This window comes from Podarcis cretensis, assembly GCF_951804945.1.
Source record: "Podarcis cretensis genome assembly, chromosome: 13".
NCBI classification, from domain to species: Eukaryota; Metazoa; Chordata; class Lepidosauria; order Squamata; family Lacertidae; genus Podarcis; species Podarcis cretensis.
In genome coordinates, this window is record NC_137182.1 from 3083786 (window position 1) to 3110821 (window position 27036).

The 27036-nt window shown below is 44.6% G+C and overlaps 1 protein-coding gene and 1 long non-coding RNA gene across 4 annotated transcripts in view; one reads left to right on the plus strand and one right to left on the minus strand.

The window, feature by feature from the left end:
• Positions 1-15860, minus strand: part of PTPN3 (protein tyrosine phosphatase non-receptor type 3) — a 94442-nt gene extending 78582 nt beyond the window's left edge. For 2 of the 3 annotated variants that reach the window (XM_079949397.1, XM_079949396.1), the window contains exon 1: positions 15679-15860. In XM_079949397.1, the coding sequence (XP_079805523.1) occupies positions 15679-15727 (49 nt within the window). In that variant the 5' untranslated portion in view covers positions 15728-15860. The remainder of the gene's footprint in view (positions 1-15678) is intronic. The other variant, XM_079949394.1, reaches the window with a different exon arrangement.
• A 6895-nt stretch (positions 15861-22755) lies between these two features.
• On the plus strand, positions 22756-26999 carry LOC307201083. The gene is made up of 3 exons (XR_013832513.1): positions 22756-22875; positions 22919-26389; positions 26768-26999. It is a non-coding gene; the product is annotated as an uncharacterized lncRNA (long non-coding RNA).
• Positions 27000-27036: the final 37 nt, after the last annotated feature.

Here is a 27036-nt window from a genome sequence, read left to right on the forward strand (position 1 = left end):
AATCCCCTTATTCCAAATAGGATTCCTCTCAAGAAAAGGGAAAGGTTGACAGCTATGGACAGGGGTCGTCCCAGTCCTGTAAAAACAGGCGGCACAGCTCTGTGTGTAGACTCTGCAACAGGCAGCAAGGCAGTTGAAGACAAACAGTCACTGCAGAAGTTCAAGCAAGTTATATGCTGCAGCTGCCCCTATTTCCTGGTACCCATCTCTAGTAAATAACTGTCCTTCTTTTTACCTTTGGGTGTGCCTTATTAAAATTTAGCTAACAAAGTTTGCAAGAGTTATCTTCAGCGTTCAGCTAAAAGATGATTGTGCAAGCATATACATGTCTACTCAGAGCAGAGGTAAGTCCCATTAAGTTCTGTAGATTTCCTCCCATTTAAGTGTGCACGTATAGTGTTGTGGTCGCAGTCTGAATGGCAGCTGAGTGTGTTGTGGCATGTAAATGCATGTGTGTGGACTCTTGAAGCAGCATGGCACAGCCTGCCATTTCACACGTTGTGGCTGGTGAAGTATTTGCATACTGTCTATTGTTTACTGCATACCTATTGTGTTTTTCTACTATATCTTTAGCAACAGTTGCCATTGTATTTTGCTTTTAAAACAGTAAATAACAGGCTATTGCAGAATAAATAAATTAAGCATGCAATAGGCAAAGTAGAGCCTTCTGCAACATGTCATTGTGGGAAGAGGGCAGCAATCTTGCGTATAAGTTTGCCCCTATTTTCATGGGTCAGATGTGGAGAGTCCTTTGTGCTGCTTTATTTCCCCTGTAGTCTACAGCTCAGTCTGTGATAGCAAATGTTAATCATGCTTGCCTTCTCTAACTAGGAAATTGCCCAAAGTCAATTCTGTAGTTAACAATTTGCCAAAATGCCACACCCCCTATCCTGCAAACACAGGTTTCATTTTCTGCTGGACTCTTTACCAAAGATTTACTTCCTTGCAAACACAGGGCTCTGTAGCTCAGCATGGAAATTGATACCACTCACCAAGGGCCTGACTCACTTTATTAGCTAAAAATGCCTTCATTTAAAAGGAAAACACGGCCAACTCCAGTAATCTGTCAAGTCAGCAACTTCACAGCTTCAGAAGAGAGGCCTAAATCATCTTAATTGCAGCTATGGCCCATGTATAGATCCAACATTAACTACCCTCCGCATCCAATAATCAAGTGTGCCATTTCAGAACTGAGTGTGCATAAAATTTAGCAAGGTGCACTGGTTCACTCTTACAACCCATTCTGCTTAAATTGCAAGAATGAGGTGTATTTGAAGAGCATTTGTTGGGATTCTTTAATACCAAAAGGGCTATAGCAAGCAGGCACCACCCGGATGCCCCGTGCTCTGCCCCCTAAACTAGGGTTCTCACAGTACTCCTGCCAAGGTATCAGAATTCTTTATTAAAATAAATATAAATCTTCCAAGTAGCATACTTGGATGGTCAATGAGTTTCAGGTTCCAGCCCCCAAGTCCCTTTAAGGAGTGGAGAAACGTCATTCATGCGATGCCAGCATGAGAAACTCTTTCCCACTTAATTTCCTTAAGAGCTTCCTGTATTTCCCCTTTAAGATGGGCTGGGCCTGCAAAGAACAAGGCTGCTGGGTCCACTTGAGATACATTGCATCATCAGCATTTCATCATTTCCAGTAAGGGTAAAGAGTCTGAAAACATAGCTAGCCAATTTAAGTGCTACCATCAAGCATCATATGTTATGTGCAGAGAAATATTTTCTATTCAACCAGCACTTGATGTCCAGCATCTAGCTGATTCATTTCTAATAGCAAAGTGGCCACATCTAGCACGGCTACAAACAGCAAGGAGTGAATCCATTTCTGCCTGCACTGATTTACAAGCCTGACTGAAGCAAGACAGAGGCATTTCCTTCCCATCAAGTGCCTCTGGGACTCTGGCGATTTGCAACAGACAGTTTTAGGCAGTCGCCTGAGTTCTGCAATCCATAGTCTACATAAATGGACTTTATATGCCTGTCTAAAGATCAGCAGTGTTCATACTCCCCACCCCGCAGACTGGTTAGACTGGAGCAAAAACATATGTTCCAGTCTAGGTATACAAGTGTGTCAAAAGGAATAGCTACACCATCAGCTTTTCAAGGAATATGTACCCTAGCAAATGACAAATGCAGAGGCAGGAATGCTTCTGAGTATCAGTTGCTGGAAACCACAGAGAAGAGACTTGCTCTTGTGCTCAGGTCCTGCTTTCAGGCTTCCCTTAGAAATCTGGTTGGCTCCTTACCCCGAAGGACCAGACAAAACTATTTATGTATGTGACCACAGCTGTGCTTAGCCCAGGAATGGAAAGATGGTACAACTCTGACCAAAGAAGAGTGGCAGACAAAATTGATGAACTATGACAAAATGGCAAAACTTACAGGAAGAATTACAAACCAGGAAGAGGAGGTCTTTAATAAAGAATGGGGAAAGTTTATAATTTATTTGAAAAGCTATTGTAAACAACTACATACACTGGTAGGATTGACAGAAAACTTGTAGTAAAAATTTGAACTATGGATTGACAAAGGATTTATAAAAATAGAGTTATGATAGAGAGCCCGAGGGGGAAATCATTACATTAAGATCTACGGTGGTGGGGAGGGAAGTCAGAAGGGATTATACGTTTATGTATTTACCGTATTTTGCACCCCATAGGATGCACCGGCCCATAGGACGCACCTAGTTTTTTGGGGGGGAAATAAAGAAAAAAAATTATTTCCCCCCCAGGTGCGGGGCTGGAAGAACCAGGTCGGGGAACAGCGGGAAGGCGCGCTCCGCCTCCCCGCTGTCCCCCGAGCTTGTGGGGCTGGCGATGGGGAGAAGTGTGCTGAGCCCGGGACTGCAGGCAGCTCTGCGCAGCCACCGGGAGCCGGGCGGGACTTTGCCCCCCCCCCCGATGGCCGCGCAGAGCTGCGCTGAGCCCGGGACTGCAGGCAGCTCTGCGCAGCCATCGGGAGCCGAGCGGGACTTCGCGCCCCGCTCCCGATGGCCGCGCAGAGCTGCGCTGAGCCCGGGACTGCAGGCAGCTCTGCGCAACCCTCGGAGCCGGTCTCCTGAAGGTTGCGCAGAGCTTCCTGAAGCCTGGAGAGCAAGAGGGGTCGGTGCACACCGACCCCTCTTGCTCTCCAGGCTTCAGCGAAAGCCTGCATTTGCCCCATAGGACGCACACACATTTCCCCTTCATTTTTGGAGGGGAAAATGTGCGTCCTATAGGGCGAAATATACGGTAATTCATTTGTTTATGTAAAATAGAAAATGCAAAAATATATATTTATTTTTAAAAGAAATTGGTTGGCTACAGTGAGAATAGGATGCTGGCCTAGATAGCTGGTGTGAAGCTGCTAATGTTTAAATCAACTGCAGATTCAGAAATTACACATAGATTGGTTGGTTGGCATCTGCCTGTCTCAGGATACAATGGAGGAGTGTGCCTTTGTGGGTGAAGTTCAACGGTTGGAAGATTGCCTGATCTCTCCAAAGTGGCCCATTTCACTTTGAATAAACACCAGTCCGTCTCCAGTCTAATCAAACCCCACTGCACTTCTATTTATGGGCTTTGGAGAAACCCCCAGAGAAGTAAAGAGCGCTGCACAAGAAAGCAGAGTAAAACCCACTGTTAGAACAACACCATAAATGAATCAGCATCCATTCAGATTAGGAAATCACACCCTAAAGGTACACATGGATCCCTTTTGCAACCTTCCACACCCTTTTATAACCACCACCACTCATGTCAGGATATGAAAAATCCTACTGGAACTGCAAATGCCCTTCCCTTCCTTTGTTAGTGAAGCCGTTCCTTGAAAGACCAAGCCTTTAAGGATAATCCCAACTAGATTTGGTTAGGAAGAATCAAAGAGGTTAACTGTGCCTGCATTTCTCCATCACTGCCTTTCTCCTGGATGTTCCTAGGTAATAAACCGCTATGGCTATGATGTCCTGGCCATCACAAATCATAGTGAACAACACCCTGTGAGCCCAGTGCACTGGTGCAAAAAATGGTCTCCTGGTTCATAGTAGAGTAGACCCCCTGAAGAAGACTCCCTCCCTACCCACTTGGAAGAAGTAACATTCACCCTTCACGCTCTAATTCTGCTTCCTTCCTGGCCACTCTAATTCCCCAAGACTTTTGATGTGTTGCCTACAAACAAGGTGCTATTTATATTTTCTCACCTTTTCACTAATCTTATATGTCTTCCTATCTTCTAATATGCTCTTATCTCTTTATTCAAGTCATTAGTCACCCCCTCGCTTCTGCCTTCTCATATCACACCTATGCTGCTCCATCTTGCTTGCTATTCCCCATCTCTCTCCCCTCTAAAGATATAACTGAATAATAGTTAATTCAATCTGAGTGCTGCATGCTCTGTTTTTGTTTTTAAAAGACACAAAACCCTGCATATACAAGTGCTCTGAACTCTGTCTTGTCTTGTTGCTCATTCCCTTTTCTGGAAATACCAGTTTTGTGCATGCTGACTCTAGGTTAAAAATTCCCTCATGCGTTCCATCAGTGTATGCATGTAATATATATATATATATATATATATATATATATATATATACATACATACATACACACACACACACACACAAGGCTATATGGTAACAGATGTAAGCAGTAAATAGTAGCCACCAGCCAACATGGCTGTAGTTTTGTGTGTGAAAGTAAACCAAAAGCGGGGGCCACCAGGTGGCGCGTTGGAAGATGGCCGACAATAACATCTCTCTGACCCATACGAGGTAATTAAGAGGCTGCTTTGGGAAGTATGCAGTCTTCCTACCCCCCCCCCCAGGAGATGGGGGGGCGCTGCCTTGCCAGCGGTGTTCACAATGCACCCCCTGATCCGAGAGATGGGGGTGCTGAACACTTGGCACGAGCCCTCGGTGAAGTCAGATCTTCCTGACGCCGATTCCAATTAGCACGTGCTGGTTGCTTCAGCTCGGAATTATAATTGGAAACATATGATTGGAAATGAAGCTGAAGCACATACATCAAGTAATGCTCGAGAGATAAGACTGCTGATTAATGGATCTCTGTGACCGGGAGTGATGGATGGATAAGTAAATCTTCTGATGAATCACCACTAGGAGACTGTATGTTTGGAACGAAGGGGGGGTGGAGGAAAAAACTTTTTTTTTCTTTGTACGATGTGATATTAATAACCCTTCACCCCAGATAGAAATAAGATCGTTGCGTTTTTATTAATCACAAGCAGGAATTTAAGAACTGTGTGGGATGGATTATAACAGGAGAGAGGATTGGTGAACGGTGAGAAAGAGGAAAATTTTTATGACGCAGTTAAAAAATGGCGTCTCGCCAAGACAGGCTTGCCGGAGAAAGAAGGACGGGGGGAGGAGAATCAGGATCGTTCGAAAGAGAAGGAATGTTGGAACGCAAGCTTGACCTGACAGAGCCCCCTGATTCATTTGATTTATTTGGCAAGCCTGAGAAAAATAAAGGACAGACCGAAGATTAATTTTGTTTATGGAAGCGTTGAACAGAGGCTGTCCCTGAGCGATATGATCTTTGAAGAGTACAAAACCCACACAGAGATGCCTGTTTTCAATCTGCTTGTGAAAATCATCAGAGATCACAAAGAAAGGAATATACGATAACAACAAGAAGAGAAAGAAAGTAATAAAGGACTATCCGGATCGAACTGGATAGAACTGTCTAATTAAAGCAGTAATATAAGTGATGCTTGGACTTGTCCGGAGTTTTGGACTCGTGCGGAGCTTGATGTATGGGTACCCCCAACGAAATTTAAAATTTGGCTGTATAATTTGGAACTAATGTGATTTGGACAATGTGATGTGATTGGCCTGTTAATAAAAATTATTTAAAAAGAAAAAAGAAAGTAAACAAAAAGCTATGGTTCAGTTAAAGGCGAAAGATTTATATGATCTGAAGAGAAACCAGAGTTAGATCAAAAAGTAACTGATTGGTTACAATATCATCAACTTAACAAAACTTTAAAAATGGATAAAAGGAATAATTTCTCAAATCAAATCTCACAGTTTGAAAGAGACCTACTAGAAAATACCATTAAAGTATTTCCCCACATGTACAAATTATTATAAGAATGGGAGAAAGAAGATGAACAGCTAAAATCTGTGATGATACACTGGGCAAGAGATTTAGGATATAACTTATTATGCAAAGAACTGTGAGAATGCAAAAAAATGTAAATTATTTACTTGCTGCCTCCTCCCAAATGCGGGGTGTGGACCCTATGGACCTAATTTGGCCCAAACCACACACCTGCTTCAATCTGATGTCATATGTGTGAGCTCCCAACTGCTCCCTTGCAAGCGGGACTCACTTATGCCATCTGCAGAAGGGAAATGTACATTTGCAGGTGTGGTTTGAATCTAAACAGGACTTTATAGCACAACCAAGATGAAAGAAATGCTTTTAAATAGTTACTATCTCAAGCAAAACACACAGTGGTACCTCGAGTTAAGAACTTAATTCATTCTTAACCTGAAACTATTCTTAACCTGAAGCACCACTTTAGCTAATGGGGCCTCCCGCTGCTGCCGCACCACCGGAGCACGATTTCTGTTCTTACCTGTATGGGCCTATGGCCGTAAATAAAATTACTTACTTACTCATCCTGAAGCAAAGTTCTTAATCCGAGGTACTACTGCTGGGTTAGTGGAGTCTGTAACCTGAAGCGTCTGTAACCTGAAGCGTCTGTAACCCGAGGTACCACTGTAGTAGAAAATGATTCTTTTAACACAGGCTTTTAAACCCATTTGAACCATTTTGGATTCATAGAATCCTAGAACTGTAGAGTTGGAAGGGACCCAGGGGTCATCCAGTCCAACCCGCTGCGATGCAGAAATATCAGCTAAAGCATCCATGACAGATGGCCACCCAACCTCCAAGGAAGGAGAGTCCGCAACCTCTCAAGGGAGTCGGTTCCATTGTCAAAGGGCTCTTACTCACAGTCCAAAAGTTCTTCCTGATGTTTAGTCAGAATCTCCTTTCTTGTAACTTGAAGCCATTGGTTCCGGTTCTGCCCTCTGGAGCAGGAGAAAACAAGGTTGCTCTGTCTTCCGTGTGACAGCCCTTGAGATATTTGAATTTGAATTCATCAGCTCAGTCATATTTGTCAACAAGAGCTTTTTCCCATTCAGAGACCAAAATGTCATACTTCAAGATATGCATGTGCATTTCATCAAAGTGATATGAATAAATATGAATAAAATGTGTTGCTAATAAAAAGAAGCAATAAAATTATTAGTCTGAAAGACCCATTTGACTATCTTTGACTGTAATACAGCACATTGATTTCAAGAATATTTCTCTATAGCAAAAAGATTCTACAGTAAAATATGTAGAAAATGTTGCTATCACAACAAGGCTTATGCCCAGTGTTTCTAAATCCTGTCCAGACCCTACAGTATTGAAGGAACAAACCTATGTGTGCCTTGGCTTAATGTTAATTGCAAAATGCATTTAACAGATCGGCAGCCAGAGCAGCCCACTGGACGACTCAACTGGTGGCCTGGCTGAAATTCCAGTTTGCTCTTGGGATGGGCTGGGAAGTTAAAATAATAGCAGGATCCTAACAATGTGTACTCAGAAGGAAGTCCTATTGAATTCAATGGGGCTTACTTCAAGGTAAGTGTGGATTGGATTACAGCCTAAATCATTCTCTGATAGATTGTAGATGGTTGTAGAATTATATCTAATTGCAGGAAGTCTGGGGTCAGATCAAATGAGGGTTAAGGGACCTTCTTAAAAGTCAGGCATGCCAATCAACAGTTGTTGTTAGGAGAATTACAGGTAAGTGAGCCAAAATGGCTTAAAAAACCCCCAAACAGCTGGAGACACCAGCTGGAGGTGGGTGCATATGAGTAAATAATAGAATTGGGAGGGGGGGGGTTGGAAGAGGCAGACCAAGAATGAAAGTGAGTGCTAGTTTTGAGACCTGGGAAACAATGTGAAGGCTCTGGCCTGTCTCTGATGCAGGACAGTGGATTTGCTCAAGCTACTTCCCTCTGCCCTTGCTCAACTTGCATATTTGCAAATTTTAAAAAATGTCACTCCATCAGGCTGCAGCCAAAGGAGAGAAAGAAAGTTGGTTCTGCTGAGATACCAGATGCTTCAGCTCTCTCTCTTCCTCAGCAGCAGTCATCTCATCAGAAGCTCACCTGACGGTCACTCATCTTTTAGGTGCCAGGGTGGTGATGGATCTGGAAACCAAATCCTCTGAGGATTGAAAGAGCTGGGTGTGCTTAGTCTGAAGAGACGGGTGTGCATTCTTCTTCCAATATCTGACGGGCTGTCAGGATGCAGATAGAGCCAACTTGCTCTCTGTTGTTCCAGAGGGCAGGACTTTAACTAGAGGGTAGAAACTTCAAAGAAGCAAAGTCTAGCTAAACATTAGAATAAACCTTCAAAGGTATCAAATAAATGGTTTGGGGAGGTGGTGGGCTCTCTGTTTAAGCAGAAGCTAATTCCACTACAGTGCATGCATTTATTTCTAAATTCATACAGATGCTGAAAAAGCATTTTAAGACCACATGAATGAGAAAACAAGACTTAACAGCATTGGATCTGACCCAAGTCCACCTAGTCCAGCATTTTGCCCAGGAGTGTGCTGCCATCCCTAGAATCATAGAATCATAGAATCATAGAATCCTAGAGTTGGAAGAGACCACAAGGGCCATCGAGTCCAACCCCCTGCCAAGCAGGAAACACCATCAGAGCACTCCTGACATATGGTTGTCAAGCCTCTGCTTAAAGACCTCCAAAGAAGGAGACTCCACCACACTCCTTGGCAGCAAATTCCACTGTCAAACAGCTCTTACTGTCAGGAAGTTCTTCCTAATGTTTAGGTGGAATCTTCTTTCTTGTAGTTTGGAACCATTGCTCCGTGTCCACTTCTCTGGAGCAGCAGAAAACAACCTTTCTCCCTCCTCTATGTGACATCCTTTTATATATTTGAACATGGCTATCCATGTCATTTTGGGACACAGCCCTTTTTGTCTGCTCCTCTGGCATATCTTCACAGCAGGGCTGGCCCACCCTGAGGCAAACTAAGACAGCTGCCTCAGGCGGCAGAATCCCGCAGGGTTGCTGTGCAGCACATGCCCTGCTCCCCCTGCTGCTGGCGCTGGAGAAGTGGCGGTGGCTTCCATTGAGATCTCGCAAGAGTGCCATGAGATCTCGCTGGACGCCGCAGCAGCATGACCCCAGTGAGCGACGCTTTGGTGGGCGGGCGGCGGCACCGTCCCGTTTTGCTTCAGGCAGTGAAACAGAATGTTATAAGAATTTTAAGGTCTTATATATATAAAATAGTTGTTCATAAATGTACCAAGCAAAGACATACAAATATGTAAACCACATGTCTGAAACCCACAGAAAAGTCCTGAAGCCATTTTCTCTCCCAAAATGACCTCAAATATTTCTCTGCAAGGTCGAAGGAAAATGGGAAATCTCCCCATTGTCTCTTTCACAAATCCTGTCTTAAGGGCACATTCAAGATATGAATAGGATGTGAGCCTGTGACCTGGATTCAGGAATTGAGTAATTATCATAACAAGAGTGGCCAGGATGCCCAGGTAATCTAACCAAGTAACCTAGCAGACAGGAGAAAAAAACCAACTCACTCAGATTTCTGTTGTAGTCCGCCCCTTCTCTGATGTATTAAGGGGGTGGTCTTGGGCTACACCCCTTCTGTGATGTAGGTATGATGTATCTGGGGGGTGGTCGGACTCCAGGGCGGGCAATTTAAAATGTCTATATAAGGGCTTGTGCACGTGGCTCGGGGTCCCTCCCCCCCTCCTGTGTGTGGTGGGAGCACCCTGTTGGAACAGCTTTAATAAAGATCAGGCTTACTAGCTGCCTTGCTTCTCAATATTCTCTGGTTGGTTTCTGTTATTTTCTCCTACCGATAGAGAACCTACAAAAGGAGTCTATATGGGCTCTTGGGTACCCCATAAGGGAAAAGGAGCAGTTTTTTCCTTATAACAAGAACATGCTGCCCTGCTTCAGAGCCATGAGGGCTCTGCTTCCTGAAGGTTCTGCTGACATGTGAGGGGAATTCCTCTGGCATCTATATCATGCCGGGGCAACAACTCAGGCTCAAGCTCCACCAGCTTCTAGATCCTAGAGCCCCTCAGCCAGAAGACCTGAAGTAGGGGAGTGTGTCCTAATTTTTCCCTAATTGAGATTACTGGGGCTGAAGTTACAGGCTTAATTTTGCAACCTTCACTGCTACAGACAAGCTCAGGGTGATCCGTCTGCTGCCTCTCTTGCTCATGGCAATGATTACCCACAGAAAGTTGCTTTGCTTTCAATATTAGTGCATGCAAAGGGATGAGTCACTGCCTAGGAAAGAACAGTACTAGGCGTCACATCAGCCTATAAAGCCTCTAGTCCTCCTTATGTGGCTGTAAAAAAGACAGCGAGGCAGGCTTACTAGAAATAGAACCTATTAATATTGGAAGCACATTCATTTCCCCCATAATATTTCTTGCTGGCCTCCTTGTGCTCAAACAAGGCTTCAGAAATGGTCCAATTAATGGATTTTATCAACTACTAAACATTTAGGCAACAAATGAAAGGATTTCAATGTTGCATAATCAAAGTGGTACTGCAACTTATATGCAGAATAAGGCGAGCAGTGAAAATGCAATTTAATAGACAATATTTAATAAAGGCCTTTTGTTTATGCATAATAGTTCCTGTGCCTCTAGCATCACAGTCAATTTAAAATGACAATAAATAGACCAGGCTAAAGGGCCCAGAGGTGGAGCTATGCCTGCTGAGACTGCTTCTGCCCTCAGTGATCCAAATGAGTGACTCACTCCCTCTGAATGCTGCTCACCCAGAGGTGCCAAGATCAATATCTGAAATGACTGAATATGGCTCTACTGAATTTGGCAGGAGTTGATACCCTCCTGTTTTTCCTGCAAACTGCACAAGCACATAAATGTCATTATCCAAAAATTATCTGTTGCTGGCCTCCAGTCTGATCTTAGTGTCAAGCATTCACCTGCTGCAGCGCCTATGGCAGGTGCATGAGTCTTTGTGTTGGTGAAATGCCACACGCAGAGAGAAGGGGAGGGAGGGAACTGGAGGCTGCAGGTTTCTGCGCATACTATCACTCTTCCAGAATAATGAGGTTGTGACAGGAAGATTTGAAACAACAAAGTTATTAATGAATTCAAGTCCCAGATAGGTGTTTGTGAGCAAGGCAGGGGCTGGGTGGAATATAAGATCTGCACAAGCTATAACCACAGGCATCCTTGACAAGATTTAGTCTCCTGCATGCTATCTCAAGACATGCTTATCTCCTAAGGAAGGCTGTTGTGCAAACAGTGAGCCGGAGGGAGGTGCGAAAAGGAAGACCAGAAGACCCTGTTTTGCAGCCTTGCTGTTGTGAAGTGGGAAATTCTTTCTCTTGCCATATGTATCTCTTCTATCTAGAAGCAGAGGTGTGTCTCAGCGGTTGGAGCGTATTGCAGTGTTGTAATAAATGTAGACTGCTGTGATGGGACAGCAGACTGTGCCCAAGGTGTGGAGGGGTAGGGAGTCAAGTGCTGTTGCAGAACACACAAAGGTGTATGCGCCAGCCCAGCATCTCTTCCCTTAGCCACTACCCTCAAGTGCCCTGCTCCAGTGACAGCACTGGAGTGAGTGGCAGGCTTCTCCCCGGCATCTGGCTGGCCATGATGAGAACAGGTTGTCAGGCTCGATGGGCTACTGGCCTGATGCAGCAAGCTCTTCTTAGGCACAGCTCTCAGTTCAGTTAGCTTTTGTAGGTAGAAGGAGAGAGGAGGACACTGTCTTCTTGTTCTTTGCCTCAGGCAGAAAAATGTTTTAGACTGGGCTGACTGTACCAATTCAGGAGGTGGGCTGAGGAATCCATTCCTAACTTCTTCCCCACATTTAGATAAAGCCAAACAAACAACACTTCCCACTCCTACCTGGAAATAAGAGCAGCTTAAGACAATATGAAGAAACAGGTGGGGATCTTTTTTCCAGCCTGGGACTACGTTCCCTTTTGGGCAACCTTTAGGGGTGGAGCAATGACCATAATTCTTACCTTTATACAATTGGCTGGTCTCTGTGCAGACTCACAGTCCTCTCTATCCTCCATCCAGGCAAGCAAAGGAATGACGAGAATTAAGGACACAGAACATCCAGGCAAAAACTGTGGGGATGTGCTGGAGGGCCAGGGAGGTGTGTGGCCTGGGGAGAGATGAGGGCCAGGTGCCTTGGCCCCTGGACCTGGGAGTTCTCCAGCCTGGCTTACGGCATCATCTGGTTCAAGTTCAACCTGATACCTGGTCTGATACCTGGGAAGTTTTGTTTATGTTTTGTGTTTGAATAGAAGAAACTCATAGCTCACCATGCATATAGACCCAGCCTAACTCTTGGGGAAATGGATGGGTCTTCAAAGTGCCTTGTGGGCTGGTTCATGCCCATCAAAAGGCCAAAATCTGATATGACCAGAACATGTCCTCCCAGAAGCCTTTTTATAGTTCTCTCATCTGAGGAAAACATTTGATCCCACTAAAGCTGAACTACCGAAAAATTACTAATCTGGGAAATTTCTGTACAGAGGTGAAAGCGGAATAATGCTTCCCAGGCTCTTTTGACCTTTGTGTTGGTTGAGATTGTCACCTGGAGAGGCTATGTGTGGGTGTGCTCTTCACTGCAAGGTGTGCAAACATGCAATGCTAAGGCACAACTTGCAACCTTGATACACATGTTGTGGTTGTGTAAATACACTAGAGAATTCTGGGAAATTATCTATACATAACCTACATTTCCTAAAAGACCTGAGGCATTCCTACTAGGGATAATAAGAAATGGTTTACCAAAGACGGCTCTCAACCTATATTTATATGTGACTGCTGCTGCTAGAGTTGTCTACGCAAAAAAATGGAAAGAAAAAGAGTAACCTATGAAAGATATCTGGCAGAATAAACTGATAGAATGTACAGAATTAGCATCTATGACCGCGAAAATAAGAAATAAAAATGAGACACAGTTTAAAAAAGAGTGGTAGTGCTTGGGAGAATATTTTAGAGGGTATAATATTCAATCAAATCTCCAAATAATCTAAAATAAAAAAGACTTGAGACAAAAATGTGTGGAAGATCAGGATATGCAGCTGTTCAGGGTTTGTATAGAATGCCACGGACAGGTGGACTGGGAAGTACTTAGGAAATGGATAACTGACGGACAATGTATGATGTATGTACAGCAGTTGTAAAAATGCACAAATAAATAGGTGCAATTTGCTAAGCATTTCAGGAAACACACCTCTTAAGGCGGGGCAGGGGAACTGTGGTCTTCCAGATGTTGTTGGACTCCAGTGCTCACCATCGCTGACCTCTGGCCATGCTGGCTGAGGCTGATCGGAGTTGAACAACATCTGGGGGAGCATAGCTCCATCCCTGCCTTAAGGAGCCTCCACCCTCTGAATTAGTGAGGTATCTGTGCAAGGCTTCATCGTGAAGACCAGGACTTCAGGTAGCTTACAAAGAAGAAGTTTGGACAAATTCATGGAGGGCAGGAAAAAACCAGCAGCTGGTAGCCATGAGACACCTTAGGAGAGCCTCCATGTCTAGAGGCAGCAGGTGCTTCTAAACAGCAGCTGCTGGGGACAAGAAGGTGCTTGTGAGCACCCACTGCCTCTGTGATACAACAGAACAGAAGTTCATTTCAGCTCCTACTTCATTTACATACTAATAATTTTCTGCTTTTATTGCCTCTGTCACTGTCAATGCTGAGTAAAGAAGTGGAACAGAAATTGAAACAAAATGAAAGAATATGGCAGTTTCTACTGCATTAACCGGTATGTTATTTTAAATTCTAGATTATTACACAGCTAAGCATATTTACTGTTCTCATCATATGATCGAAAGTGGAACGTTGCCTCTTCCAGGAATGGGGTTCTCATGTAATCCCACAAGTGGAAGGGCCTTTCCTCTTCTGGGATGAAGAAGAGGCCAGTCAGGGTTTTCTTACACACTTGGGTATGCAATGTGTAGCCAAGCTTTTAGACAAGATAGCCTTGTCATATTACACTGGTCCTGAAAGACCTACATTGGCTCCCAATACGTTTCCAAGGACAATTCAAGGTGTTGGTGCTGACCTTGAAAGCCCTAAATGCACTGGTGGAGGAAGAGGAGTGTGGGGAGAGTGCACCACCCCTGGCAGCGCAATCCTGGTGGGGTGCCATCGCGGCTGGGGGCCCCTGCACATGCTGGGTGCCACACTCCCACCTGCTCTCTGCTCCCCAGTGCCGGAGAATGGAGCTCCGCCACTGCCTAAATGGCCTTGGCCCAGTATACCTGAAGGAGCATCTCCACCCTCATTGTTCAGCCTGAACACTGAGGTCCAGCTCCGAAGGCCTTCTGGCAGTTCCTTCCCTGCGAGAAGTGTGGCTACAGGGAACCAGGCAGAGGGCCTTCTCAGTGGTGGTGCCTGCCCTGTCGAATGCCCTCCCATCAGATGTCAAGGAAATAAACAACTATCTGACTTTTAGAAGGCATCTGAAGGCAGCCCTGTTTAGGGAAGCTTTTAATATTTGATAGATTATTGTATTTTAATATTTTGCTGTAAGCCGCTCAGAGTGGCTGGAGAAACCCAGCAAGATGGGTGGGGTAATAATGATGATGATGATGATGTAGTACAAGGAATTTGGAGAGCACCAGGTTGGGGAAGGGTGCCTTAGACTCATGCGTAAAAAGGCCTACTATTGATGCTCTCTCTGGAAGCTCAGGGCCAATACAGAGATTGCAAGGTGTTTTAAGTACACATCTTAAAATGTGCCAGAAAGTGTGTTTACAAACATATGTAAAGGACAGATCAAAGAGTTCAGGATGCAGGTCGCAATCAAGTATTTAACTTAGCAGAAAGGTAGGCTGTAAATATTTAAAGTATATAATAAAATAATGTGTGGAAAGGTTTTCTGTAACCTCTCTCTCTCTCTCTCTCTCTCTCTCACACACACACACACACACACACTCTGCTCTGAATCTCAGCTATTACTGGAAAAAGAACCTACTTCTGTAGCAAAGAACCTAAAGACCAACTAAGTTAGTTCTTGGTATGAGCTTTCGTGTGCATGCACACTTCTTCAGATACACTGAAACAGAAGTCACCAGACCCTTCTATATAGTGAGAAGGTGGGGAGGGGTATTACTCAGAAGGGTGGTGGGATTGGGTGATTGGCAGATAACGACTCTTAACGACTGCAATAGGTCTTACAGGAAAAAGCAAGGGGTGAGAAGGTGCACACGAAAGCTCATACCAAGAACTAACTTAGTTGGTCTTTAAGGTGCTACTGGAAGGAATTTTTTTATTTTGTTTTGACTATGGCAGACCAACACGGCTACCTATCTGTACAAAGAACCTAGTGTATCAAAAGGCACTTCCAAACATCTTTCCCCTCCATTTCAATGTGCCAGAAACTCTTTTTCCTTATCTGCCCCTGCTCCAGCAACTGGGTTTTTTATAACAACTTTTCCCCATGATTCGCATCAGTGCCTTTCACCTTTTCATTTCAAATGCAATAATCCCATTAGATGCCCAGAAGCTTGTAATTAATGCTGACTTCCCGGCTTCCCACTTCCTGGACTTCCCCATCTTCTGAATGAGGCTGTTGCCCTCCTGACTTTTATAAACTTACATTTCTCTTGAGTCGAGGCACATTCTAGCCACAGATCTTGTTCCACCATTGTTTCCCCTGCTGCTTGTTCCTTTTCTCCCTTCCAAGATGCTCAGTTTTGTACATGGAAGAACCCAGAGTCTCACGAAGCACGAATCTGCCTTGTCCTAGTTACAATAGCGACAAGTTCATATTGTTTCCGCTCCAGACAAACCTGTAAAACAGGCTCAGGAACTCTTGTGCTTCATGTGTCAGAAGAGGCTTTAATTGATTCATGGCCATTGCATCCACCCTTCGCACAGCCCTGGGAAGACGGGTGCAGATAATGCCTCCCTCAGCATTGCCTTCTTCTAGAGGCTTTTTCCCTGGTGGGATTTCTGGACCTTTATCAACTTCACCGCAGGCAGAAATGGAGGAGGCAAAGCTTTCCTCACCGCAGCAGATCCAGAAGGAAGAGTCTATGTGATGCAATGGGTAGAATAGTGGTTCTCAAACTTTTTTCTCTGGGCCACACTTTTTTTTTGGGGGGGGGGTTGCTTGCACCACACAGAACTTTTTATTGATAACAAATACATTGGAAAACAAAAGGAAAGAACTCCTAGCAGTGCTTGGTTTATAACATAACAGAACTACTTTAAAATATGATCACAGGACAAACCAGAAAGTATAAAACAATGCAGCTCAGCATCATCAATAAATTCTTCAGTTATTTTGCCTGATTTTTTCTGTTGAGTAGTCAATTCAGCCACTTGGTAAGATATAACCTGCATCTTATCTGAGATTTCTACACATTTTTTGAAATATGATTATTGGCATTTCTGCTGTACCAACAGCCTTTTAAAATACTGAACATTCTTGTTTGCCAGATGTCCATGTTTTGACAACAGGTGTTTTCTCATATTGTTTTGGGGCCATATTGGAATTAGAAAGGTTCTCACCGCAGATCAAGCCCATAGGCTGAGGAACATTTTCATTTCCAGTCCATGTGAAACTGAGACTCATATAGCTATCCACATATAAACAAACTTTCTCTTTTTGGAGGTTTGCTTGGGCCTGCTATTGATGTTGAATTAAATGAGTCTTCTCCCGCACTCCGAACAGTGATTCTTGATCACAGCTACGATTGTCCTCAATATCCCTTGCTGCCCTAGGTCTCATTTTGAAAATATATCTATCCATATTCTGTAAATAAAAAAAAATATTTTGATACTATACTGTACTGCACTAGGTAAAGGTAAAGGACCCCTGGACAGTTAGACCACTATGAGGTTGTGGCTCTCATCTCGCTTCAGGCCAAGGAAGCAGGTGTTTGTCCACAGACAGCTTTCTGGATCATGTGGCCAGCAGGATTAAACCACTTCTGTTGCAACAGGACACCATGACAGAAGCCACAATTCACAAAAACACCGTTTACCTTCCCACCGCAGTGGTACCTATTTATCTACTTGCACTTTGACATGCTTTCGAACTGCTAGGTTGGCAGGAGCTGGGACCGAGCAACGGGAGCTCACCCTGTCACGAGAATTCAAACCGCTGACCTTCTGATCAGCAAGCCCTAGGCTCAGTGGTTTAGACCAAAGCGTCGCCTACTCCCCTTATACAATATGATACTACACTGAAATGTTTAATTGTTTCTTTGATTGTCCTTGAATCTTCCTGCCTCACTTGCCATCCTCTCCTGCTCTACAGTGTGGACCATCACCCCCTTAGAGAAAAAGTGGGTTGGAGGGTAGGGCTAGGAGTGGACAGACACAGGCTCAAATCCTCATTCAGTCATGAAGCCCACTCAGGTCTTGGAGCCAGTTTCTCTCTCTCTCTCTCTCTCTCTCTCTCTCTCTCTCTCTCTCTCAGCATTGTTTACTTCACAGGGATGTTAGGTGGGGAAAAGAGACCCCTGTATGCCACCAGGAGTTCCTTGAAATAAGAGTGGTGTAAATAATAGTAACAGCAGTAAGGAGAATTGAGGTACGGACTGCAGTGGAGGGGAGTGTCCTTCCGCTGCGCACACTAAGCCTCCCGCATGCCACCCTGGATGGGTGCACACATGTGTGCAGAGCATGGCAACAATGGGCTATCAAAATTGCCAGGGTGCTCTTCTCTATGAAATCTTGAAATTTGGTGCCCACATGGAATCCAAGGCAGCCATATTACTAGAAGAGTCTAAAAGCAGGACGTCTATTTATATCCATTTATAGTCTGCTCTTCACCACATAGGCAGGTTACATACAGTTTAAAACAACAAGCAAATCTGTAGTGTGTAGCAACACCAAGCTATCCATTAAACTGTGTCAAACAGCGAGCAAAACCAACAGGCAGCCCTGCAGAGGGAGTGGTGCACTGGACTCACATTCCACCCCAAGCCATGTGCAAAAAGGTGTGCCTTGGCTCACCAACAAAATGCATACAATGGTGGGGGTCAGACATGCCTCAAGGGGAGGGGGCTGTCCCACAGCCTGGCAATTTTGTAGCCTCTCTCCTCAAATGGGGACCCCCAGGTGGTTAAAGCAAGAAAAGAAGAAGGTGTGGTACCTTTGTATCCCAAGACACCTCAATTCCTGGAAACATCTGAAAAGGGAGGTTCTAAATCTCTCCCTCAAGCCAAGAGACTTGAGGTGTGCCCTTAAATACTTACGGCAAGCCCAGTGCTATTTTTCTAGAAGGCAATGGTACCTGCCTGAGAGGTGCCAGAACTGAGGTCTGGTGAGTTCTGCCTGGAAATAAACCCTGTTTAAGCCACTCCACTTTCAAAATCAGGTGCCCCCACAGCAAATGCAGAAAAGTGTTTTTTTCAAGGAACATTTTCCTTCTTAACAAAAATGCCAGTTAAAATCTTTCTCCCACCAGTGTCACTGGGCACCTCAAAGCCACTGTTATTTCCCAGGACCTTCTTAAGAGATTTCTAAAGTGAGTAGAGTAGCTTGCCTTGGTTTAAAGTTTAAAAGGGGCACGGGGGAGGGGGGAGAAAGACCACCACCCAGTTACCTCATCAAAGTGTAAGCTTTCCCACCACCCAAAGGTGCTTGCCCAGGCTCAGTGGTGGGTGGTCAGTGGACTAGGGAACTATTCCCTAGAGACTATTCCCCTTAATGTTCTCCTGGTGCCTCCTTCCCAAAGCCCAGGAAGTTTTTGCAAGCCTTAGGGAGGGAGGAGCAATCAGTGGCGTAACTAGCTGCTCGGGTGCCTGGCGAGTGTGTCCTACAGCCGGGGGTGGCTATGGGAGAGGCGGAGTGACTCAAGCTTGCAGACCTGAGCAGACTTTCCTCAGCAGTGCAAACTGCGCAGCAGAAGAGGCCTGAGGCTGTAGACAGATACTAAACTACGCATTTATTATACATAAATCAGGACAAAGAAAACATGGCATCTCTCCTTGCTGTCTTCTCGGAGAGAGACTGAAAACAAAAGCAATACAGAGCGGAAGTTCTGCTCGTGCCAGCAATCTGTGCTGGAATGTAAACAGACATGTGACATGTAACAATCCCATGTCTGCAGCAAAGGGTGGAATGGAATTCCCAACACCCGCACCCCCCTTCCTCTGCTTTCCCTTCAGGAAATTTCACTGGACGCCACTGCCATGGCTGCTGCAGGCTCTAGACCCTCCTCTTGATCTTTGAGAAGACATTTCTCATCACTCCCACTCCTCTCCACCATTGCAGGGGGCTCAGCAGGGAGAGGAGTAGTGACAGTGGAGAAAAAGGAGGTTTTCTAAGGAACTGCCCAGCAGGACTGGTTCAGCAGCGTCGCGTGACCAAACAATGCCTGGGGCTCATGCACTGGGGGGGGGGGGGAGAGCACGGAGGGTGAAGGAGTCTGCCATGGCAACCAAGCCCTCACTGCCGACACCACAGGAGCATCTCTGCCCAGCAGGAGCATGCTGCGCCACCTATGCAGGGGGGAGCCCAGCCAGCCGACGCAGCACTTGAAGGGCGCCAAGCAGGCAGCCCACCCTGGGAGCTGTGTTGATCATCATAGAGACTGCAAGCAGAATGTGGCAAAAGTGGGCCAGAATCCCTGGGTCCTGGTCTGCCTCTTGGGTTGCTGGTCTGCTCCAGCCTGTGTCCCCGTGGCTCGCACTTTGGCAGTCCTGTGGCATCGTTATATCTGAGTACTGAGGGAAAACAAGTATAAAAGGAGAATTGCTGGGGCAAGTACTCTGGTGAGAGAACCCTAGCAGAGATTTAAAACCACACAATATGCAGCAAAACATGGAAATATAAGCTGTTCTCTTTAAAATATGCCCTTCTACATCCTTCCAAAATTCCCCAGTTCCCTTAGCATAGAAATTTACGTTTGGTAAGTTAAAAATGGTTTACTTAGAAACTCCCTAAAGGTTGGATTCATGTGTTGCACAGGCAAAAAAAAGTTTAGTTCTGTGCTGAAAGTTCCTAAATTATTGGTATATAGGTAAATAACATACCAAATTATTGGTATATAAGTTGGATCTAGATCTAGATGTAGACTGAGGGAGAACAAATCTTGATTGATTAGTTCCTTCCTTCCCTTCATGCATTAAATAGATTTAGGCCTGTTGGTTATATGAGGCTGGCAATCCCTCACCTTCATGTTAGCAGGAGTGAATTGGCTCCTCCTTTGTCCAGATGTCATGCGCAGCTACACAACTTCACCATGATGTTGTTTTTGTGACATCTCCACACAGTGGCACCACACTCACTCTCCAGGATTCCTCAAAGGTGATAGACCAGAGTCTCCAAGAGAATACTGGCAAGTTACTTCAGTATGCTATGATGCAACTCTTCCGGTCCTGAAATTCTGAACTCCTTTAGTGAAGCTAGGGAGTGCCTGACCAACACCTTATTAATCCTTAAAGACAATCTTGACTCTTCACAACTTAAACTACATATGTGTGGTTGCATACAGTTCCCACTCTGAGAGAGGGTAGAGGCAACATCACAGTTAATAATAATAATAATAATAATAATAATAATAATAGTTTTATAATTTATACCCCGCCCATCTGGCTGGGTTTCCCCAGTTGAGCAGTTCCCAGTTCCACCTTTCTGTGTTAGTATTAGAGAAATACCTGGCAGTGATAAAGCGAAATGTGGGGGGGGGGGGGAGAGAGAGAGAGAGAGATGGTCATAGGGAAATTCCCTGGCAAGAGTAAACAGTGTGCAGGATTCAGCTGGGATGCCTGTCAAAGGCTGCGTTTGTTTTTACTGTATTTTATTGGTATATGTAACATGCTAATCCTTTGCGACAAAACATATAAATAAATGTAATGGATGAGTATCTTTAATTAGCTGTAATTAACTAGCAGAATGACAAACAAGAGCTTAAATTGACATGGGAATGGAACTGGCAGTGTCAGGCATCAGGGGCGGCCACAGGATTTGATTTGGATCCCCTTTTTGGTGCTTTGGAAAACAGCCTGCTTTGGTCCAAAGAGCTTTGGCGGGAGGCTGCGCAACTCAGATCGGGCGCAAAGTCCGCGGGACATCAGGAAAACCTCATAATAATGGGAAATCACGTTGCCCCCAAAGCGCCGCCTGGTGTCACAACGTTATAACGCATTTAAAAGGCTGCTTTTTTAAAGAAACGGGTGTCGCGAGTCCCAGGCCTGCTTCGTCGACACAAAGGGTTCCCCCTCAGGTCCGCTTGTTCCGCGATTTCTGGTCGCGGGTCCGAGAGGTTCTTTTTCTGTTCCCATCGCTTTCCCCAGGGAACTGAGCCGGCGGCACAGTCTCTCTTTCTGCCGTTTGCTCCTTGTCCGTCGGAGGGCGAGTCCTTCTGGAAACCAAACTCCTTTGGGCAGAGGGGGGTGAAGTTGGCATCCCAGTGCCCGCCCGCCCGCCCCCCTGAGATTTGTTTCGTGGGGAATTGGTCTGAAAATGGCCGGCATAAGAAGAGAAGAGCCCCTGGCTTGTCCTATTACAAACAGGACTAGGGGCTTTTGTGCTGGGCACCTTTCAAGTAGTGCACCCTCTCCAGAGGGGTGTTGGCTTGCTGGTTTTCCAGGGCCAGATGAGATTACATTTCTTTTTGAAAAGAGATAGAGCAGAAAGAGGAAGTTTGCCATCTAGTGGCAACATGAGGAAAATTTGTTTTTATTAAAGATTTTCTTGGGTTACAAAGTAAATACATTGTCTCCGTTTTCCGATTATAAAGTCCCTTTGTAACCCAAGCAAATACTTAATAAAAATTAATATGAAGTCCTTTATGCAGATAAATTATATTCAGCGTCAGACTTTAATGTTTTGTCTTCATTTAACTCTTGGAATAAAAATTCATAATCTAAAAAGAATCAGGATAATACCTTATTAAAACCACACTTATTTTAAAATGAACCAAATTGTCCCTAGGGGCGGAAGTGTCTCTAGGGGTGGTTTTTCCTATCCCAACATAACCTGGGACTAAAAAAATGTCCCTAAACCAAACCAAGAATGTGGTGTCAGAAGTCTGCTTCCCTGGATCAATCTTTGCTTGGAAAAAATGGAGCATTTTTTATTATTATTCCAATATATCAATAGTAGCTGGTACCAAAAAAATTTCAAAATCAAGAGCTTTATCAGATATAAGGTATATCTAGATATATATCAGATATATATCTACCGTATTGGCCTGAATATACAGTAAGCCGCACCTGAATATAAGCTGCAGCTTTAAAATTGGAGGGTGGGTGATAAAAAAAAATACCCAAATATAAGCTGCTCCATTCCTCGCTGTTCCTGGCTGCATACTGGGGGCAGTGGGGGGGGGGCAGGCTGCGTTACCGGCATCCTTTTCCCTTCCCAGCCTTGGGGGAGAGGACAGGACGTTTTGTCTCACGCTCCTGGCTGCATCCCGTAAGGTCGTGAATATAAGCCACATTTTAACTTTTCACAGTCGGAATTTGGGGAAAAAGTGAGGCTTATATTCAGGCCAATATGATACATCTTTTTTTACTGCAAAAGGAACACTATCTGGGCATTTGTGTACCCCTGGGTCAGGTTTTGTTGAACACCCCCCCCCCACTTTTGCATTTACATTGGTTGGGGCACAACCACATTCTCCCTGTTCTCTGTTCTCAAAGCTGTGCAGATTCCTCCCCAGGCAGTGCATCTGACAATCTCATTCAACTTCATGTGAGGAAAGCATATAGACCCACTCAGATTGTGACTGTAATTTTTAATGCTGTATTTCACATTGTTGTAACCTGGAAAGCATCTGGTGAATTGTAGAGTTGGGTTTTCTTGTTATTTTATTTCAGTCCAAACAGTTAATGTTAATTCTCTGACATTTGGGTGCACTGTTTCCTGCTGTGCAGATGTCAATGCCCTAGAAGCAATAAGCTGTAGGTCTACTTCTGTGTAAATTTTGCAACAGAAAGTGTATCACAGTGTATTTTGCCCACAAAGGTCTGGGGGTTGGAGTTAAAACACAAAAAATGAAAATATTTCCTTCACAGAGGCTAACATTTAAATATTTCAAAAGGTCAACCCCACACTCTTATCTCTCAGGCCATCCTCTGTGAAATATTTGTCTCTCTCACACCCACGGCCTTCTTCGTGCAACCCAGATCATACCAACAGAAATGATTGTTTCATGCTTTGGATATTTCCAGTGAGAAGCCCCTCCCCAGAATATTGTAGGTTCCTGGAGCAGTGGTTCTTTAAGCTTCAAATTGGGAAAGAGGTGAGAGAAAAGATGGTAAGAGACAGTAGCCTGGCATAATCACAAAGATTCATGGAACTATCAGATGGGAGAGTCCAAAGGAGGGCCATGTGGTGCATCTGGCCAAACCACTAAAGAAAGACTAGAGCAGGTCAGCTGACAGCCACATTGTAATGTCACAGAAGGTGTCCCATGAAACACGCAGCTAGCAGCTGGATCTAACCATTAGTACCAAAACAACACAATCATCAGATACTGGTGAGCTTGACATCAATACAGTTGTACCTCGGGTTACATACGCTTCAGGTTACAGACTCCACTTACCCAGAAATAGTACCTCGGCTTAAGAACTTTGCTTCGGAATGAGAACAGAAATTGTGCTCTGGTGGCGCAGCGACAGCAGGAGGCCCCATTAGCTAAAGTGGTGCTTCAGGTTAAGAACAGTTTCAGGTTAAGAACGGACCTCCGGAACGAATTAAATACTTAACCCGAGGTACCACTGTACCAGGAAAGGTCATAGAACAGATTATTCAACAGTTGGTCTGTGAGCACTTAGAAAAATAAGTCTTGCCCAACAAACCTCATTTCATTTTTTGATGAAGTTACAAGCTTGGTGGATCAGGGGAATATTGAGGACATAGCGTATATTGAGTTCAGTAAGGCTTTTGAGAAAGTCTCCCATGATATTCTTGCAAGGAAGCTGGTAAAATGAACAGTTAAGTGGATTTGACTGAACCCAAAGAGTACTCGTTCATGGTTCCTTGTCATCTTGGGATGCCACAGGGTTCTGTCCTGGGCCTGTTGTTGCTCAACATCTTTATAAATGACTTGGATGAAGGAATTGAGGGGATGCTCATCCAATTTGCAGATGACACCAAACTGGGAGGGGTAGCTAATGCTGCAGAAGACAGAATCAGAATTCAAAATGACCTTAACGGATTGGAGAACTGGCACAAGTGAATTTCAATATGGACAAATGTCAGGTTCTGCACTTAGGCAGGAAGAACCAGGTGCAGAAATATAGGATGGGGGACACTTGGCTTACTAGCAGTACATGTGAAAGGGATCTGGGGGTCTTGGTGGACCACAAGCTTAATATCAGCCAAGTGTGATGTAGCAGCAAAAAATGCTAATGCTAATCTAGGCTGCATCAACAGAAGTATAATGTCCAGATCAAGGAAAGTAATAGTCCCACTCTATTCTGCCTTGGATAGCCCATACCTGGAATACTGTATCCGATTCTGGGCACAACAATTTAAGAAGGATGTTGACAAGCTGGAGTGTATGCAGAGAGCAACCAAAATGATCAAGGGTGTGGAAACCAAGCCTTAGGAGGAGTAATTGTGGGAGCGACTGAGAGGAGATATGATAGCCATCTTCAAATATCTAAACAGCTGTCACATGGAAGATGGAACATGCTTGTGTTTGTCTGCTCTGGAGGGAAGGACTTAAGCCACCTGTTCCATGATCTCAGGAACCTTCCTGCAAATATCTTATTTCCTGCCCTGCTGAAAACACTTCAGAAAGCAGGAGGGGCCAGTCCTGCAGGGTACTGCTTCATCAGTGTGTTCCCTGCGAGGAAGAGTCCTGCGGCCAGCAAGCCTGAGCCTTTGGCGGGTGGCTCCCCAGCTGCTCCTCTGTGCACTCAGCTGCCATGCCAGGTCTGCTTGCCCTCCCGTCTCAGGAACCACCATGCCCAAGGGGCAGTGGTATATCCAAATTGGCAGTCTGGAGCAGTTCGGTCCACCATCTCAATCCAAAACATTGTCACAGAGGAAAACCAACTGCTTTGTGTTCACAGATTGGGTGACAATACGTATCTCAAAGGCCCCCAATAGAGAACAGACAGACAAACCTCTCTGCAAAAGTATGAGATGTCAGTTTAATTAAATGAACTCATAGAAAAACAAATTATATATTTTAGCTGAAACAAATATTTTCTAATATTTGAAATTTGGCAAATATTTTCAACCTGCTTTTCAGAAAGATGAATGCAAATTCTAACACAGAATAGTTTGTTCTGAGAGACATTTCCCCTCCGAATTGAGTTCTTTGGATTTGTTTACATTCTCTTGATTGTTTTGGCTGGTATTACAAAAAATTACAGTCCTATTTCATGTCTATTTCATGTCTTCCATAAAATGCTTTCAGATATTAATATATGTCATATCAAATATTATTAAATATTATTAAATATAAAATATTGGAATCAAGTATCCCATGATATCAGATATAGATCTCAAATATCAGACAAATAATTTAGCTTCAAAAATATTTGGATAATATCTGCAAAGCATTTATTGTCAGGATTGATGTACAGCAAAATTATTTTGTTTAAGCAGACAGTGCACAAATATTATTCACTTGAATAAAAAGTGTGGCTCAATTTACCACTTGACATTTTTTCAGCATTCCATCTAGGTTGTAGCCATGTAAATCTCTCCATTCCATTTCACTGTTCCATTGGGTCAGATTCTGGGCTGGCCCAAGACATTTTGGTACCTGAGGTGAACCACAAAACGGCATTTCCATCCCCACCAGTGAAGAAGGGCTCAGAAATCACGGGGGGTGGGGGTGGGGGGTGGCAATCTGCATCAGGATCTTGATGCCTGTGGTGGTTGGCTCACTTTGCCTCATGGGTGGGCTGGCCCTGGTCAAATGTGCCACTCAAGTGAAGTGTCACAACCAATCTTTATGCACAAAAAGGGGAAATCTGGTGCCAGTCCACAAATTAGGTAATTAACTTTCTACACTGCTATGCAGGCTGCACTCCTATGCAAACTAAGCAGGGAGCGAGCCTCACTGAATGTAGTGGAACTAGCAAGCACTGGTTTGCAGAGACTGTAGGCTTGGGCTGCAAAGACACAATCTTGTACTGCATTCTGTTTGTGGTGGTGAAGCCTTGCCATGAGCAAGAAGAGCAAACCAGGCCAGTGTGTGCATGAAGGTGAAGAAAGACAGAGATAGGAAAGAAATGGCACAGGACCAAAGTAGTAACGGTATCAAAAAAGGAGATAAGGTTGGTTTGCAATTATCTATTCTGGATAAACTCATGGCACCTCCTCATAATTAACACATGCTTTTTAAAATGCTCACAAACCAGGCCAATTTCCCCTCCATTCAGGCTTATAGGTAAAGGTAAAGGTACCCCTGCCCGTTCGGGCCAGTCGTGTCCGACTCTGGGGTTGTGCGCCCATCTCACTTAAGAGGCCGGGGGCCAGCGCTGTCTGGAGACACTTCCGGGTCACGTGGCCAGCGTGACGAAGCTGCTCTGGCGAGCCAGCACCAGCGCAGCACACGGAAACGCCATTTACCTTCCTGCTAGTAAGCGGTCCCTATTTATCTACTTGCACCCGGGGGTGCTTTCGAACTGCTAGGTTGGCAGGCGCTGGGACCGAGCAACGGGAGCGCACCCCGCCCGGGGATTTGAACCGCCGACCTGGCAATCGGCAAGCCCTAGGCACTGAGGTTTTACCCACAGTGCCACCCGCGTCCCATTCAGGCTTATATTTGGTGCTAAAGCCCAGCTGCTGGGTGAGCGACCAAAAGCTGGGTAAAAAACAGAAAGTGTGATTACATCAGCCCCAAAGCTTGAAGTTGGAAATAAGAAGAGATTTGGATTATGTTAATTAATTAATTAATTAATTATGAGCTGATTGTATGTAAAATTGAGGATTAAGATTGGCAGAATGCAAGGTATGGGGGAGGCTGGGAGATTGGCAGTATGAGAGGGGGAATGTATATTATATATTTATACAAAAAAAATTATAA